The 19,980-nt window shown below is 34.9% G+C and overlaps 1 protein-coding gene across 1 annotated transcript in view; it reads left to right on the plus strand.

The window, feature by feature from the left end:
• The window catches only part of AKAP6 (A-kinase anchoring protein 6), a 211,338-nt gene that overhangs the window by 160,693 nt on the left and 30,665 nt on the right, over nucleotides 1–19,980 (plus strand). Inside the window, exons 9-10 of the mRNA XM_050975869.1 lie at nucleotides 2,895–3,041; nucleotides 6,496–6,720. Coding sequence (XP_050831826.1) covers nucleotides 2,895–3,041; nucleotides 6,496–6,720 — 372 coding nt within the window. The remainder of the gene's footprint in view (nucleotides 1–2,894; nucleotides 3,042–6,495; nucleotides 6,721–19,980) is intronic.

Below are 19,980 nucleotides of genomic sequence, written 5' to 3' on the forward strand. Positions count from 1 at the left end.
GTTGTGGGAAATTAAATATTACCCATTTATTTATTGTTGTGGTTATTGCAAGAAAACTGCGACCTTAACTTGCTTAATCTCATTTTTGACTATTAAACAGTAATCTATATCATAACATCCACAGACTGTCACAATAGAGCAGTCTTTGCTCACTTAAAGCTGAGGAAAGAATGAATCTGAAGATTAAATTATCTTCTCACCACAGGATTAAGTAGTCCTACCAGACTAGGGTTGTGCAGCACTGATAGAGCCGGTAGCTAATTTTTCCATGCAACTGCTCAGAGTGTAGGTGTTTAATGGATTAAAAAATAGCATTAGCAAAAGCATCTCATGCTATCAGTTCTAAAACCATACCTCCTGTACATTAAGCTCTTCCCTTAACTTAAAGTATGCACTGCATATTAAATATCCAGGAGTGAAACAATACTGACTCTCAGTCATATACCAATACATCTGATAATCAACTGAAATCTCTCATCTTTTACTGTTACTGTATAATGCATTTTCTGTCAATCAGCAATTTTGTCATGCTTGTTTATACAGTAGGTTACACGGTGACAAAGACAGCACGTACATAAAACCTACCTTATTTAGTTTTTAATGTAATAACCTTTTGTAACATCTGTCACAGTGTTTGGATTATGCAGTGCTGAGTTATTTTATCTAGTCCAAAATTAAATGAAATGTCTTCTGTTTCTAAGTTAACAAGAGCATTGTAGTTATGAAACATGCAGTGTGTTTTATTTCGTCATCAGTCCGGCACTGCCCAGGAACATCCCCAGCCCAGGCAGCAGCCAGTGCCAGGCTGGAGCAGGTGATGAGCAGTCACTGGCTGTGCCTGCACCAGTGACACACAGCTAGAGGACTCCCTCAGTCTATTAATTCACTTGACAAAAGAAAGGGAGTCGCGCGTACTGGGTTTCAGCGCCTAGCAAATTGGACTCTGGATTCCCTTTGATATTACATGTACTTATGGAAATAATTATGCAAATCCTTTTCGGCTATATCATCTTTAAATAGAAATCAGATTACATAAAGAAGATTGTAATCTCCTCCAGCAGCCATTCTAGCCGAGAAGGCAATAAAACAGGACCAGGAATCTTACTTGTTGAACACATCAGTCGAATAAAATGGTGCTGCCTCTTGGGGTCCAGCCCTAGTGCACAGCCTGGTGTAGGCACTGCCTGCAGTTGTACACATCTCAAACCTCAGCCACAGCACAGCAAGTGTCAAAAGGCAGGTTCTTCATAAACAATTCCTTGGGTTTTACCATGCATATTCATGCAATTTTGGATACGCAGACACCTGATCAGTGTTCATTAATAATGAGAAATGGTTTAAATCACCTCATTTAAAACATTTGCTCTATGATCCACAAATGACTAATATTTGCTGAAGTTTACATAATACAAATGATGTGCATGTGTTGTGTAAATGAGAGATTAAAATATGAAACTAACAATATGCAAACATATGCATGGAAATGCTGAGAACCTGTTAGCTGAAACAGTGATTTCACACCTTTATTATTTTCTTTAAGCTGTCTGCAATTGTATTTTTGCTTTGTTTTCCTACAGAGCATACTCTTGGATCTGGCAAAGGCACCCATGTTTTAAACATTCCTAATTTTGGTTTAATTTTTTATATTTAGCCCAGTTATTAACATTTTCAGTAAGAGCTGCAATAGCAGTTTTCTTGACTGAATTTGAAGCAAAGAAAGCTTAATGTTTAGGAAGCAATTTTCTAATAGCTTTGCATAATTTATGTAAGTCTTGTAAACACCTTTGCAAGTATATGTACTGAACCCTCTTCTTTCAGTAAAAGGCACATTTTTGGCCATATCAGAAGTTTCATTTCAATGAGTCTTTTCACACTTGATTAGCTTAACTATATGGAGGGTATGTATATGTGGATGCCTATGTGTTTTTGGTTTTTTTTTTTAAATTTACTGTACCAACTATGAAAACATAATTAACCACTATGGTAACCTTTATATGTAATAGTTAGGTCAAGTTTTCAGAGAATACAGTTTTAAGAAAAACATTTATTTTCTAGTTGATCTGTATATTAGAGTACATTTTTAAATACTATGTAAATAATATAGACCTAAATATTTAGAAATTTAGAAACTCTTATTAAAGAATTTCTGAAAGAAGCTTCTAGTTTTCTCTGGGTGTCTTTTTTGTTTTTTTTTTAACAATAAATAACAGTGCACAAATAGAAGGTATTTTCAACTTGAAGAAACCATTGGACAGTATTAACATTTTGGCTGTTCTCATTTGTGTGCAAGTTCACTGTTCCTATTGGTTGATGCAAGAAAACTCAAGTAACTGCTATTGTGTTTTAGGGGAGCTATTTCTAATTGTTTTTCGAAGGTCAAACTCTCACATTTTCAGGCCCATGTGTGACACAGAAACCACAATGGGAGAGAGAATAAATAAACTCTAGAGGAAACATAAGTATGAAATTATTTCCTTGGGGTTTTTGTTTCATTTTGGTTTGTTTTCCATGAAGAACCTCAGTGTTACTTGCTGAAGCAGCATGTTTTAAAAATAAGATACCACTAACCTGGATGAGAAAAAGGCAGATCAAGATTCAGATGGGAGAGTGTTAGTAGATATTATTGTACAAGTGAATATTGTGAGAGAGTGAATATTACTATGTGCAATCAATTGCTAACCACCTGCATAGATGTGCCACCCAGGACTCTACATGCCTGGTGCCCAAATCTCTTATGATATGTTATGAGAAGGTTTTTTTGCTTAAAAAAAAAAATAAAATGAGAAAATGTCAGATGGAGCACGATCATAACCGGGCGCATACAATTAAAGTTTATTTTTCTATGGAAAAAACTCTCTACAGCAGCTAATACTGTACATTTCTTTTCCTTTTAGAGATACAATGTAGAAATGTCAATCAGACACCCAAAAAAGATGGAACTGCTTAGTAAGGTTGAAGCTCTGAAGAAAAGTGGTGTTTTACTACCAAACGATCTCCTTGAAAAAGTGGATTCAATTAATGAAAAATGGGAACTGCTTGGGGTATTTGCATTTTTATTACTGTTTGTGGGTTATGTGTACATTTTTGTGTGTTGAAGTACACTGTCTGTCTGATTTCTAATTTGGAGCACAAATATCTCTCTCTTTCAATCCACCGCGTATATTTCAAACAAGCTACTCATTCTATTATAAAAACTCCATAGCCTTTTCCTCTTCTGTTGATTTTTTTTTATTCCATGCTTGTCTCCTGTCTGGCTTTAATAATTTTAGTTCTTTAATACATAAAAAATGTAAGTAAAATATGCCATGTATTATGGGTATGCACCAAGTCAACTATAATGCAGTATATCTGATATACACTGACTGTCATGCTTGAGTGAATGTTAATAGAATTTATTCTGAAGGTACATGTTAGAGACATCTACTGTTTAACTATTTACTATACCTTTAAGATGAAAAGTGGGGTTGTCACTGCATATTTCAGGTCACACTGATGGCTCAAAAACAAATACACAGATTCAGTACAAATCTGCATACCTGAAGCTGAGAATACAGCCAGGATATGTTTCATGCTGCTGTATTCATCTCACTTTTGACAAAAGCCAAAAAAGTTTCATGTAATTCATTTCACGCTATGATGGGCTGGGTCTCAGCCAAAGAGTGAGATACAAGAATCTGGCAAAAAAAGCAATATAGGGATTCTGTTACCCAGAGACCGGTGATGGCACTGTGCAGGAGACACTATTGTCCTATTGTTGTAAAACAGCTGAGAGAGAGAGGTCAAACTATATATTTTTCCATCCACTTCTCTCCTTAATTGCCTTCACTTCAAATCAAGGGTAAGATAAATTTATAAATTACTTTAAATGATTAATTACAAATGTGTGATATTAGCAATACAGTTACATTGCATAATTTTGCATGCTATTATCCTACTTTAAAAAATATTTCTAATATATTATGAGTAAAATATACATGCAGCCTGCCAACAGCATTTTAAATACTGACTTAAGTCACTTTATGTGATGTGGTAATGCAATAGCCATTTCAGAGGGTGGGGCTTTTTTAGTTAAGCAGAGTTGCTTCTAATCTCTTGATTCTTGAAATGTGCAAGTTGTCAAAAAATGTTAAAATTTGCCTTACGAGCAGTGATCTAATTACTTTTAATTTTAATTTGCAGCATCAACATAAGCATTTTGATCTTGTTTGATTGTTAATAAATTTACTGATTTAGAAAGGACTTACTCAACCAGTCTTTTGCATCTGATCATGACAACTTGTTTTTTTAAATAATTTTAGATGTAAGCCTTAAATTTATGAAATTCAGTGTATTTAATCAGCTTAATTCCCTGGCACTGATTAAAGCTGGTAGGATATAAAACTATGAAATAAGATCATAATTCTTGAAATCTAGGAAAACTGTCTTAAAAAATTTTGAAGCTCTTTGCTTCTCAGTATGTTAAAATCAAAATAAACCTCCATATTAAGTTTTGCCATTAATTTCAGCATTTACAGAAAAATAAAATGTGACTATTACAGTGTTTCTGCTAAATGCAGTTTCATGAATAATAAGCAGAGTTTGATAGAGTTTTGTTTAATTTAATAAAAACCTCTGCAGAAACTAACAGCACTAGACATACTGTTTTAATTGGCATGATTACATTTTAATTGGCATGAAAAAAATTAAAGACAAGGATTTTAACTTCTAACAATGGCAAAATAGAGGGATATGGTTTTTAATATTACTTTCATCTAAGGTGAACACTGTGGAATGGAAATACATTAGAATGAAATGTCAGTGGTGCGTACAGTTTAATCTGTGAAATTTTGTCCCCTGTGCTGAATATTACTCTGTCTCAATTGCATATTAAACAACCCTATCAAGGCAAGCATTGGCATCTGCTGTGCTGACACAAATTGTGAATTAAATGAAATTGATGTCCTCTGTCGTATATTTATGAAGACGGACCATTCTCTGAAGTATTCTGTTTATGAAGAATTTATGATTGCAAACTGTTCCAGAACAAAAAAGTGGCAATAAATTCTTTTTTGTGACCCTACCCTCCAAGGGCATTGATTTCACCTCCTGCTGCTACTTTTGTTGCAGCATAAAAACAATAGCTAGTGCTGGATTCCACTGAGGGTCTTCAAATTATCAATATTTGCACCATGAAAATGGAAGGGTGTTGCCAAGAAAGCATGTTTTCAGTTATGATCTCCTAAAGATGTGATTTACAGAATGCCACATAGCAGATTAATATCTGTTGCTCTAATTTTATTTGTGTTTTAAAGCTTATTTTTGGAAGCTAATTTCATTGTTATAAATTATATTCCAGTAACTTTTATCGCATGCGCTTCCAACAGACAGACATACTGGATCACCTAAAACTGTATCTGCATGTTACAACAATTAACCACCACTAATTATTAGTTTAAAAGGTTATTGGATGTGAGTGTCAGTGTATATTCAATATTCTACAATCAGTAACACAGATCTAGTGCTTATAATAAGTGTCAACCTGACAGCCTCTTATAGGTCAGATAAAATACTGCTTGGCATAGGAGAAGCAGGCAACAGCACATCTCTCTTCTGATGTTAAAGGATTGCCTTTCAAAATACTGAAAAGGAAGATAACTTTCTATCCCTAGCCTCTTCAGAATATTTATTAAGCACCCAGTGTCCACTATCAAAATAATAGTCAGTGATTCTGTCATTAGAAATACTACTTTGAAAAGCTGGAGTAAATTAGTTTCATTAACAATAGCAGACAAACGTTTCGTCTGGTCCATTATCTCAAAGTGGCTGCTTAAGACAGAGAACAGAAATTCAAATTTAGTTGCCTAAAAAATTGGCCTTATGTTCAGGAACAGTGAGGATTTTTGGTGTCTGAATGAGTTCAACCACTTAAAAACAAACCAGCTTTTGTGACCTAACTGTTTCTCTATACAGCCTCAGGGATACATGAATGAAAATTATAACCTAACTGTTCAGACCTCAAAAAATATCTTAGTGTTTCTCCAAAAATTTAAATGCTACCTTGGATAGGAGTCTGGTGAACTCAGTAATTGTCATATTTTCTGTTGCTGCCTAGAAACCAGTAACTCTTATACTGGTTATATACTGGTATATACTGGTCTTATACTCTTAGCCATAAGTGTCTGAAGTCATCGACAAATTCTGTAGACTAACTAGTTGACAAAGTTATGAAGAATTTTGCTGCCTCTGTCCTTAATTATTCTTAGTAAACACTAACTTATAATCCTTCCAGCAAAGTCAGTGACCCAGAGAGAACAGCATAAGTGAGAAACAAGGGTAGGAAAATTGAAATGCATTGAAACAAGGAAATAAAGAATTAAATTGATTGATATTAGTCATAATTATTAAAAAACCACATCTCTAGTTATTTAACAGATCCTTCTTGTTGCACATTAACCTATATATGTTTTGGTACATAAGACTAATCTATGTTTTTTTTTTTTTTATCTGATGCATTAGAAAACCCTAGGAGAGAAGATCCAAGACACAATGGTAGGGCACAGTGGGTTAGGTCCACGTGACCTGCTCTCGCCTGAAAGCGGCAGCCTGGTAAGGCAGCTGGAGGTCAGGATCAAAGAGCTGAAAGGGTGGCTGAGAGATACAGAGCTTTTCATCTTCAATTCCTGCCTGAGACAAGAAAATGAAGGAACAATGAATGCTGAGAAACAACTGCAATATTTTAAGGTAATAAAAAAACTATCATAGCTTTTGTAGAGAAATTCTTCTTTATGGTGGGATAAAATATTTATCTTTTACATAACATGATGCAATGCTTGTATATATTTAATTATATATTTTCATCTTCATTTACATGTTCACTCATGTTTATTTTATTGAATTTTTACAATAATATTTATAAATATTTTTTGCAAAAGAGGTCTTTAGAGCGCTAATTGCACCACAATTGTAAAAGCAATAGTATTCTTTCCTTCTGTCTCAGTATAAAACATAGAATCATAGAATGGTTTGGGCTGGAGGAGACCCTAAGATGATCTATTTCCAACCCCCCTGAAATGGGGAGGGGCAAAAAAAAAGCAGCTGAATTTTGTCTCAGAAGTCTTCACTCTGAATTTCACTCTCAGCTTAAGGTAATAAAGGTCTTGTGTGATCATCAGTTTAATAACATATATCTCTGCACATATGAGTCAAGAACAACTTATCTGAGGTAACAATTACAGTGAGCTAAATTTAGCATAGATGAGAAAACATTCAAGGTTGTGGTGATGAGATACGTGGAAAAGACATATACACTATGAGATTTGCATTAATCTAGGCCACATCCTAAGCCTAAGCCTGAAGATTTATAGAAAAGAGGGAAAAGATTGTAGTCACAATGCTTTATTCAGATAAGTCCTTTCAACCCAAGGCCAGTGTTCAGCTTTGCAACTGACTTAGTGGAGGTTGCATGTTTTGTTCCATTCCCTGTAAGAAGTGGTAGCATTCAAGAAAGAGGGGTAATTTAGCAAACACACCTGGTAGAACTGTGCAATTTTCTTCTCTTCATACTTTCTAAATAAACCCTCACCCAAGTCATCATTACAGGTCACTTTACTCTGCAAGTGATCTTTGACCAAAGAATAAGAAAGGAATCACAAGTCATTGTTGAGCTTTAGAGGTAAAGAGGTTTTTTTCTCTTCCACTAGTACACCAGGGTGTCTAGGGCAACTGCAGTCCCAAGGGGATGGAAATTTCTTAAATATACACCTCAAAGAGTATGTTGCCAACACTTCTAAACGTACTTTGTTTTGTACAAGCATTGAAGAAAACAACAGCAGAAATATTATTTTCTTCCTGTGAAGTCATTTCCTTAACTCTTCATTTTTCAATAATGATGATTAGTGAGAAGGGTGTGTCAATGTAGATAAAGTCAGTGATTTTCAGGTTCCTGAACCTGTCCATTTGAAAGCAATTTCAAGTTTTCTTATGACATGAATACTATTTTTTAATATTTATTTAGATTTGCATTCTTCTGCTAATGGGGAAAAAAGTCATGGTGATTGTGTTTGATCTATCAGCAAACTTCAAAGCAAGTGATTAGGAAGGACTGTTGGTAGACCTGCAGAACTTCACAGCAACAGATGCATATTTTCCATAGGAAATGCTGTACGTTTTTATTCTGGTAGAAAATTACGGCATTTATTTAAGTGCAGAACTATGTACTTAAAAATCTAGTTTCAGGCAAGCTTTTTTAAAATAAATATTTTTAAAATAATCATTTATACACACACACACACGCACACACACACATGTAGTAGAACCATAACAATCTTACATATTTTTTGCATAAATCTCTCAAATTAAATCCTTTTATACATATATGATATGATATGATATCATGCCAAAAGCTCTAGAGATGTTAAACAGCATAGTATTATCCACCATGATGTAGCCAGAGTATTTCCTTACTTGGTTGATTATCTATTAATTACACAAATAATACATTAATTATTTTCAAAATGGTAGCCATTAGAGTATAAAAAATAATTACCTATCAAAAATGGCAAGAGCACATCATTTTGTCATATACATTGAACCATCTTTGTCTCATTAAATCTGAAATTCACTATAAGTAAGTTTTCCATTCTTCACTGATCTCCTGGGGAAGTGTATAAAAGAGAAAATGGATATAATTAACAATACTGCAATGTATAATACATATATTTGAGAGAGAACATTTAGAACATTTTCAAAAACATTAGCTATGCCACTAGTAGAAAACCTGCTGGGGTTTAGTTTGACTTGCTTTCCACTTAAGAGTTTAACCTTATTACTGCTTTCACTGTGGTAAGTGAATCATTGTTTCTTAATGGAAATTCACTGTGATGCACCATCCCAATACACACAGCCACTGTATACAGGGAAGCATTTTTAATAAAATAAACTCAACAATGCCATTGATTTTCATTCCATAATGTTATGCTTTAAATTACAGTTATGCCTTAGGAAAAACCACTGTTCCATTTTTGAGGTGTTTTCCTTCCATTTTGCAATTGGAGGCTGAATTGAATGTGTAGCTCCCATGCAGTTGGGACCCAAGAGGAGAGTGATGTGGGAGGAGTGATTGTTAAATTCACTAGTAGGAAACTATTTCGACTTCTTTGTCTTTTTCCTAGAAAATAATGCCATATAAATTTGAGTGTTCTTTTTATTAAAGAATTCACTACTGCATTATTTTCTTTTAGAATACTCCTGTGTAATAACAATACCTAGAATTTCTATAGTACTGTCCAGTCAAGGAGCTCTACATGCTGCACAGACATTACTGAACTAAGCCTGTCTAAACAGTTAAGGTAGCTATTATGATCATCCCCTTTTTGGAAATGAGGGAAATAAAATACATGGAGATTAAATCACTTTTCAAGGTTTTCGCAGAAATTCAAGTGTAGCCTCACCACAGCTTCTGTTTGAGAAGGGAGAAAGAATGAACACAAGTTACTGAGCTGTAAAGGGGGAAGCCAGGATGTCTGCCTGCAGTTATTTCTTCTGTTGCAACAAAAAATGTAGACTAAAAAAATTTTTAAAAATATTAAAAATTACTTCAAATTCTTGAGCTCATCCTAGCTACAAATAGATGTTTATTTTATTTATTCATGCTTTTTATTCATGTTTAAGTCCTTTGAGTTCATGTTTTTTAACTTTCCACAGAAAACTATGTGGATTTCATTTACTTTTTAAATGAAATCCAAAATGCTCAAGTGAACACATAGTTCTAGCCCCTGAAATACCAGATATAATGAGACTAATAATTGGCACAACTGATTTTCTAAGCTAACAATATGCAGCTATTTTGTGAATCAGGAGAGATTTGGAACTGTAAAGAATGAGAAGCAATAATAAAAAGAGTTTTCATTCTTTCATGAAAGTTTTACCAAGTTTCATTTGAGTAAGGTCTAGCCAGAAATTTATGTGCCTCTTAGCTTGTCAGTAGAAGTGGTTTGCCCCGTTTCTTTTATGTGTCTGTGACTTCAAAAAGCATACTTTTTTATCTGCAAAATTCCCTCAAAAAGCAGCAAGGGAGCCTAAATAATTGGTCATATATTTTTGTCACTTGCAATAAAACTTAGGATATTAAGTGTTTTATACAGAGAAATGATCAGCTTTCAAAAGTTGTTTTGGGTTTGGCTCACGGACCAGCTACTCGAGAACAAACTTAGACTTGTGAGTACCTGTCTGTCTCAGAAAACCTTCTCAGTCATGTATAACTGGGAAAGCCTCTAGTGTTTCCAGTAGTAAGATTTATAGAGGAACTTGTTCTCTTCTCCAAACTGGGATGGGGAACAAGATTTTCCTCTTCAGAACAGGATTTTAGCAGACATTTTCTGCTAAATTGTGTTTGGCAAAAATAATGTTGCATTTCATGTCATTTCCTGATGTGGTTTTATTTGAAGCAATAAGCAACATGCTATGTAGAGTCATACCAATCTCTTAAATCTTTATTTGTGTCTTTAACAAAAATAGTCTTGGTTTTCAGTAGTACTGAAGTCTTGTGGTTTTCATTCACTTTAGTAAATATATCCATTAAACAAATCAGACTACTTAATCATACAAAACATGTTGAAAATTTTTCCTCATTTGAAATTTCTAAAAGTCAACGGTTTATTGAATTCCAGCTAGTATTATTTGTTGCCATTTCTGCTTACCTTGTAAACAGTGTAAATTATGTGCTGGTTTTAACTATTTCTAATGACTAGACCCACTCAGAACTGTAAGTTTTCATCTTCCACTACGTTTATGACTTGAGCATACCAGATGATGCAGCATACAGTGATGCATTTAAAAAAATAAAGTATTTCTCAGCAGCATCTCTTCTTTCTCCAGTTCCTAAGGCAACTGAACTTTCTGATTAAATAATACAGGTTGCATTTGTAATTAATAGTCAATATGTCTTATGATGCTTTTTGTATTTACTGAAAAATTTGTAGAAGAACACTGTACATCATACAAAAAAAAAACCAGTTAAACATACTTCAGTCAAATAAAACACAAGTGAGTTTGGAAGCATTTAAGATTATGGCCAAAGTGAAGTATATTAATGTTGAATAAATGTTTGGAGACTCAGAAATTAAAGAAAATGCTGTCTGTTCCTACTGGTGGCAGGAATTGCTTTCACCATTGCATTCTGGATCCTTTACAGTTTTTAGAATGATGTTTCTGGCAGAGCTGCAATTAAAGAATTACAGAAGTTGAACATGCGTGTAACAAAATTATGCAAAACAGTCTGCCACAGAAATTCCAAAAGAAGTCAAGCTGGATTTAATCCTTTTCATACCTCCATGATGAAAAAAAGTTTTAATAATTTTCTCAAAAGGAGTGTGACTTCAGAGACCTAAAATTTTTCACAGATGAAGAATTGTTTACTGAGATTTTGTTTGGATTCAATTTTAGCAAACACAAAGGCATACAGTACTAAATCGTACAGAACCAGGTAGGTTTCTGAAGTTGAATGTAGCCTAATGCCTCTTACAAAGGTTTGAAGTGAATTTAGACTGAATTTTCATGACCCACCATCCCAAAGTAGCCCTTCTGTGGACCACTGAAATGGGAAGTTGCATCTTTATAGTAAAGCAGCTGTACATACATATTTTTTGGCCCTAATGCAATACATGGTTATATCTCTAAGTTGATTTAATTTACTAAAATATCAATGCACAATACTCTGTATATTTGCAAATATACATAGACATAAAACATTTAGATATTTACTGTACCTCAGATTTTTATTTAATATACTTTAAAAAAGTTCACTTTTCAGTAAGCTCTCCCTCCTTAAGGTAACACTGATATGACATCAAATTCCCATTTAAGAATAAATGCTTTGCTGAGAGAGCAGCTGTCATTCCATCATCTCATTTTGGCTTGAATCCTGAACTGTAAATTCTGGGGTTTTTTTTACAATGTTACTTACTTTCTGATTAATCAAAACATCATAATTAATCTTAAAGAATAGCTAGTTGTCTAAACCCTTTTTTCCCTCTCAATTGCTCCCTTTGCTGGGACAAATGGAGAGACAGAAGAGTCTCTGAACTAAGACTGGGGTGTGGGATAAAGCTTTCTCTAGTAATAGGAAGAGCTGAGCTCAGCAGAGCTAAGATACAGCAATATACTGAATGATTTGGTGAACAGAGAATGAGAGACTGGCTATTGTTAGGGTACAAATTTATATTTTACTTACTTCTTAGGTCTATTTTTGTGTACTGATCCCTTATTTCTGATACACCAAGATGTTTGTCCCACAAACAGTATAGGTAGAGGCATGTTAAAACAAACTAGCTACAGGGCAGAGATCTTCTCTGAGTTTCTTTTCTAGTAATTGGAAGGGAGAAAAGTACTTTTGGGATGCAATTAATCCATTCTGGTTTAGGCATCAAAAAACCAAAAACTTGAAAATTTAGGCTATGGACGTACTGTACCTCACAATACCTGCTTCTAAATTACTGTCTCAGGCTCACATTTTCCATTAGTTCAGATGAATCCCACTCAAGAAATTATCAGGAGTATCGTTAGGACACAGGGACTTGGGGATGAGACAGTTGCAATTCCAACTTAGAACGATTTACTTATGTCTGTGAGGTTCTTCTACTCTAATTACAGTTTTTTTTATTCTCCAGAAAGGTTAAGCCCAAATTCATCTTTCAGACCTCCTAGATGTGCAATAGGCTGCTCATTTGAATCAGCTTATTAATGGGAACTGTTGAGGAGGCAGTTGAGCCCTTGTCCTTGTCTTTCTTACTGTACTGAGAGGATCTATTTTTAATTCTTTTGTCATGGGTAAGCTTGAGAGACTTGAGGTCTCACTCAATTTGAGCAATACAGAAGACACTGGCTTACAGAGGAAGCTGTTCCAAACTGGCCATTACAAAGTAAAGCTTGCAATTTCATAGTTACAAATGGCTTACAGTTCCTTTCCCAAGACTTTCATATCAATGACACCTACAGACTCGGAGCTATATTTCCACCGCTAAGTCATGGCCTCTTGAAGACTCATATGTGTAGAAGTGAAAAAAATGGCAGCTTTTGAGAGAACATTCTTGGTTCTATCACTTATTATTTTCATTATGATTGAAGATATAATTGGCTTCTTTTTCTTTTGATCCATCCAAATGACTCCTTGAAAATAAGACTGCTTATTGTTCTGCTGGTTCCTTGAAGACTTATTTACTGCAAAATCAGAATCATTGTCTTCTGTTACTATCAACCTGGAAAAGGAAAATGAGAAAACGAGAAAAAAACAGAAGATGAGAAAAGAAAATGAGAAAGAAATATTTCCCCTAAAAATCAGCCAGGATATACTTGCTCAAATTTACAGAGAGGGTTGATACTTTGGTTGGCCTCAAAGCTTTACCTTTGTTACTGATACTATGTAGAAAAACAAGTAGAGCATGGACTGGAAATATAAGACAGTTAAGAAAAATTCACTGCACTATCTCCATCAAAGTTCACTTTGTACTACTGCCTGTGAATAGATGATTTATTTGATTGTCTATAACTGCCTCTTTGGAGTCATAGCATTTCATTTTCAGGTGCAAATCTATCCAATATTAGTGGATTATTGATTGGATAGTGTCTCTGGAGCCATTTAAATTCTACTAATGAGGTTTTTCTTTAATTGGTGGATCATACTGGAGAGTTTTTCCAAGTTTTGTCTTTATATGTAAGTTAAAAGATCATAGTCCCAATGGGGAGTACTTTTATGGACTGTATTTACCTGTATTAAAGTAAGTACCTTTACTTATAATGAAAATAATTTCATACTGCCAGGAAATCTATTGATTTTAGTAGAATTTGCAGGGTGAAGTGTAATTTATTATGAGTAAGAATATGAGTGTCAGAGAACAGGTCCTCTGCATACATTCCTTCATGTTTATTGCAGTCCTTTTTAGGTAAATTATGTATCACAAATATGAAATGTCAGTCAGGAATGGGATTTGTAGACTGGTACCATATTTCTAGGGACAGGAGAATGGCTTAGATAATACTTGCTGCATAAAGTCAGTGGGGAAAAAATATAATGTGTAGCTTCCTGTCCTTTGAAGGACGTCTCCTTTACTGTTCTCTTAGAGAAGAGGTACATTTCCTTGTGTCAGAATAAAACTGAAGGCCTGGCCCCTAATCTGATGGATTTTCTCTGCATTTTGTCAATGGCTGGTGTTGCAATGCCATTCTTATGGAACCATCTTTCCCTTTGTCACATTGATACTTATTTTCATATTTTGGTCACAATAAGAGGAACCTCATAATTTTCTAAGCATTAGTGAAGGAAGAAGTGGAGGGCTCTTTCATGGCCCCTTGTCTTTCACCCTATCTAGCCTTCTCACCCCAATCTTATTGTCCAGGCAATGGAAAAATGGCACTTGAAGGCACAATGCTATGAGTACCACTGAGTCTCTAAGACCATCACAGCAAGCAGTCACCATAGCCAGGCATTTGGTTTTTGATGACCCTTAGCTTTTTGATTGCCATTCACAGTTCATCTTGACCAAATCACTGCCTCTGTCCTTCCTTCTAATTTAAGCCTTCTTGTAGTCCTGGGACTACAGACATGACTGACACACTAAATTGTGTGTCAGTCATGTCTGTCTAACTGGTACAAGGGGCAAGTTAGTATTAATTTAAAACGTAGCATATTTATAGAATCACAGAATCATAAATTTTAGAAGAGACCTCCAAGGCCATCAAGTCCAACCTTTGGCTGCATACCACCATCTCAGCTAAACCATGGCACTAAGTTCCTTTCACCTGGTCATACAGAGTGATACTCTGAGCCTCTGTTCCTTCAGGCTGAACAATTCCAGCTCCTTCAGCCACTCCTCATATGATTTGCCTTCCAGACCTTTCACCAGCTCTGTTGCCCTTTTTTGGGCATGCTCCAGCAGCCCAATGTCTTTCTTGGAGTGAGAGGACCAGAACTGGACACAAGACTTGAGATGCAGCCTCACCAGTGACATGTAGAGAGGGACAACTACTTCCCTAGTCAATGTGATTACTTGTCTTAATCTTATTTACCCAGTTAGGTACTGAGGGAGCTACCCTACATCTGAGAGGGGTGAGCCTACCCCACCATAGTGCTGCCTGGGTCTGGTTGATTCTGCTCTAAGTAGCTTCTCTTGTTGGGGACTTTTAGTTTCTTCTTGAACTGAATCAAAAAACTGTGGGCATGACTGTAAATTTATGCTTAAGGTAAGGCAAAAGAATGTATATCCACCCTGAGGATGCACTGCTTTTGGAAATAAGATGAACACAATTTCTGGAAAAGCATGTTTGTTGCCCCTTTTCCACAATTTCTGGAAAAGCATGTTTGTGCATATGCAGATAGACATGAAAACATCACACTGTATTTTCCTGAGTTTACCCTGGCACAGCTCAACCTGTGTGTTTTTGTATCCAGGCAAAGTTTACTTCGTTGACATAAGAAAAAAGCCAGAGGAAATATCTTTTTCCTTACTTATTACATGTGTTTATTTTCCCTTTCCTGTTCTGAAGTCTCAAAAAGAATAGTCTAATCTATTTTATGTTTGCTGCTTTCCCATAAAAAAGGTAAAACCTATACACTGCAGGACATGTTTTTCCACAATTCAGAATAGGATCTAAACTCTCACTATATTTTGGAATATACTAGGCCCATTGCACAAGGACAGCAAAAATACATGTCTACCACCTATGAGGGAACTAGATTAAGAAAGGGAGTGAGTACACTATTAACATCTGAACCTCAGCTTGAGATTTACAGGTATTGATGTACACACATGCAAGGAAGTTTTTCCTTTTCCAGTATAGCTCCAAGATAGAATATGAAGTTTTAACAGTTTTAACTCTCCACAAAAAAATCCTGAAATTCATACCTACAGTTTTTAGCCAATCGGAGGTGGTTTCTTGGCATCTAATATGTGATATATGTGGAGAAACATCTTGATTTCTTTTAAAATGTAATTCTAAATGAATTTCAAAAACTGGAAGTCAAGTTGAACCTAAATGATTTTTAAGAAAAGTTTCCATCTGTACCTGAATTTGTTTACTGTCTTGAATTTATGCACATTTCATTTGAAACTCTACTCACTGGGGTGATCTAAAAAAAATTTCAAGTATGGGTGAACATATTTTTGATCAATGTAGTTCAGGATCCACCACAAAAGCAAAACACAACACTGATATTTATGCTACCTGTCTGATGATTAGCCAGCTTTTATCTTAGCATTTTCTGGGGCCAAAAAAAAGGAACTCTTGAAAATTGTGGCACTTCCTGCAATATTTCTCTTTTGAATCTTTTTCACTGGAAAGATAATTTCTCAAATTAACTGAGGACACAAACCAAAGGTATTTACAAACATGATGCTAGACTAGAAATATGAATCCTCCTGCCATCCCCTCTGTCTCCTCTGGCTTATTCCCTGAAAGTGAGTTAACCCCAACTTCAAAGTGGGCTGTATATAACTCTAAAATACTTCCGTTTGAAAATGAATCAAATTCCCTGCATGAAACACAAGAAAAATAAGTCTTGGAAAAGATTTGTTTTATTTCTGTAGGGAAGATTCATTTTCATCCAACAACACTTTACTTTGATTTTTAAAAGTTATATTTCTGTAATTGCACACTAGTTTAGAGTTAAGATAGGAGCATCTTAACAATAATGGGCCCTTTTTTTAACAGATTATTGCCAAAAGTGCATTCTTTATTCCAGGGAGACACTGTAATAGATACCAGCGCTTTCGTAATGATACAAGCAATCTGTAAGCTATTATAGTTTCTTTTATAGTAACTTAATCTTCATATTGTTTTATACGTCTGGAATTTTAATAGTGTTTTTAATTTATGAAGAGGAGTATATTACATATTACTAGTTACATGGGAGTATGAGCTAAATAAAAGACCATTGAATGGTGTTCTTACAAGCAAATATTTTGAAGTACTTAAACAGGCATAAGGAATAGAACAAAGAAGTGAAAGAATGCCATACACATATAATAGTAGCTTTTATGGAATGGGTCCAGAACTGTCTAATCTGAATTGCAACTGTTTTTAATGCATATATTTTACTTCTACAGAAAAATGGGAATGCTATTTAAAAGTAAATATTTTACTCTATAGAAATATATTTACCTATTTAATGAATTTATTATTAAAATAATAATAAAATATCATATAAATAATGTATTGTGTTATTAATACATATAATAATAAATAATTCAATTATTTATTCAACTAAGTACAGGTGCCCATGTAACTTTTTAAAGCTTATGAAAAGAATTCATTAAATCCTTGCTTATATGTAGAATGCAAACCCCCATGTACATTCCTAAAGCTAGTGCAAAAATGAAGTCTTTTTCCTTCTAGTTCATTGTCATTTTTAATATGTCTAGAAAGAGACACAGTTCTCTTGTAAGAGAAATATCGTAACGCTTTGCAGTGAGTTACTGAGATATGATCAGTGTAGCAATTTAGTGGTTGTAATACTATTAAAAGTAGGGCTTTTAAATGAAGAGAACCAGTTCACTATTTTGAAAGAAGTGATATTCTACTTTAAACTGTCATTCTGTATTTCTGACTTGCAATTAGATGATATTTCTAAAATGCCATTCCCAGATTCTGTTGTGACTGTGATCATAATAAAATGTGACAGGAAAGATATTATATCAATACTTTTTCCATAATTAGCATTACATTTCTCTCAAGGGTTAAGTACAAAGGTTTTTCGCTGAATGGTCTGCAAGCTTTGTGCCTTTAAAATCTTTTAATATAGGAAGACTGGTGACAACTGGGAGACAGATCTATGAACAAACCCGTTTGGAGAGAATAGTTTTGTGGTGTGTGATATATGTTACGCAAATGAGCTTATTAGGGCTCTCATCTATTTTATTATTGGTGCCCAATTTAATAGAGGCATTTAAAAAACAATATTTCTGCCTGCGTCCTTGAAATGAAGAAGATACATTGATATAATTGAGAGCAAATGATTGCATGTTGTGCCATTTAATCATGTCATTTTTCAATTGCTGTTTTTTGCACTTCACTGCATACTTATAGAATATTTAGCTTCAATATAGATTAAGTCACACAGTATGCAACTGAGTAGATTTTCCACATTAGGTGACATATTCTTTTAACCTTGAAATCAGCAAAAGCTCACAGGTTTGGCAGTATTTTTCTAAACAATGACAAGTAATCATTCATTTTCTATCTTTGTCATTTAGCTTTTTTATTTTAAGGAATTACTCCCCTAATAATATTTTTTGAGAAATTGTTGATTTTATTTTTTATTCGAACCAAAAATTCTTCTTTTCACCATCTGTCCTGCAAAAATATTCTCTGTCCTGCGAAGTTCCAACAGGCATTGCCATTTCACAGACAACAGTGAAAACTACATTTTACCCAAATCTTTCAAACATTTCCTCTTTTATTTTTCCTGTTTTTCTGTTTCTTGTTTATCTTTATTGATTGATTATTTCTGTTAGTTGTGATACTTATAAAATTTACATTATCACTTTTAAAACCTGAAATGCTGCCCTAGCCAAAAATCAGGCATAAAAAGGCAAATAAATTCTAAGAGTTGTAGTTTGATTGGCGTACACAGAAGAGTGACTTCCATTCTCAGATCCTGCCTTAATTTCTGCATGTGATTGTTATACTAAAGAACAGCAGATCCATCTTCCATCACAGAACAACTGGTGCAATCAGAAGTGTATCATTCCCTCTCTCACATACGCACATTATGCAACAAGGAGGAAGAGTAAGCCCTTAAGAGACCAAGGTTAGACAGACACTTCCTCTTAGATCTGGTCATTTATCTGCAGCTGAACTTCTTTTGTGTTCCTAAAAACAGCCTGTGTTGCCCATGCCTACACAGAAGCCCAGAAATAGCACTTATCTCAGTATACCTTGGCATTTCTTCTGGACCTGAAAGCACCAAAAAAATCCATCTGTTTAAATTACTGTTTGTCATAGTCCAACTATTTGCAAAACTCTGGCCATGTCTACATGAAAATTTAGTCAAGTTGTAGAGTGAAAACAAGAAGCTTCAGATCCCATAAAAATGAGTTCTCCAAACAATATGTTATAAATGAGGCTATGAAAACATCTCAATAATCTGTGTGGTGAATGTGTGGATTATGTGGATTTAAGGCAACTCAACTAATTTTACAATGACTTTTAGACTACTTTTAAGCATAATTAGTCCCACTGAATTCATCAAAAGTCTTAAATAGTTATTATCTTGGTCAAGATTCTTGGTATAACATGTTTCAGTGGCCTACTCATCTTACACCTTGTGTGAGAAAGCTGACTTCCCATACAGGTCTTTCAGTCATGCAGAGCAGGTGGTGCAGCACATCTCATATCCTGCTGATATGCTGCAGGAAGGCTGAGGGATGGAAATTCACTGGGGCTTGAGGAGCAGTAACATTCCTCAACTTCTCACCTTTGTATGCCTCTCATGTGCTCTGGTGGTGCCTAAAGCTGCACACATGTTTCTGGCCATATGCCACTCACTTAGGAGTCACACCACTAAGGCAGGCACCTTCTTTTCAGATCATGGCCACTTCCATCCCCATAGATAGTGCCATTAGCCCTTGGCTTGGAAGGAGTGTTTTATGTCATTTGACTCAGCAGGGGCTTTTCCAGATGATTTAAGCCATGGTATTAACAAGCTGTGAAAGTAGATTCAGGTAGCCCTTTTTAGCTATGCGGGTGATAACTTCAAAGCACTGAAAATGGGAGTAGGCAGGGGGAAGTAAAGCCTTCCAAGATTCTAGCAGCATGGACAGGAATCCTCAGTATGGCAAGCCATGACCATAAAAACATTCTAATGACTAACAGCTCAATGATATCAGGGTATCTGTTGTGAAACAAATGACTCAGACGCAAAGTCAACTTCATACACAGCAGTTGCATTTACTGTGTATACTCTTAGCCTGCAGCAAAAAAGTCAAATACATTTATTTAAGTCTCACTGCA

This window comes from Serinus canaria, chromosome 5, assembly GCF_022539315.1.
Source record: "Serinus canaria isolate serCan28SL12 chromosome 5, serCan2020, whole genome shotgun sequence".
NCBI lineage: Eukaryota > Metazoa > Chordata > Aves > Passeriformes > Fringillidae > Serinus > Serinus canaria.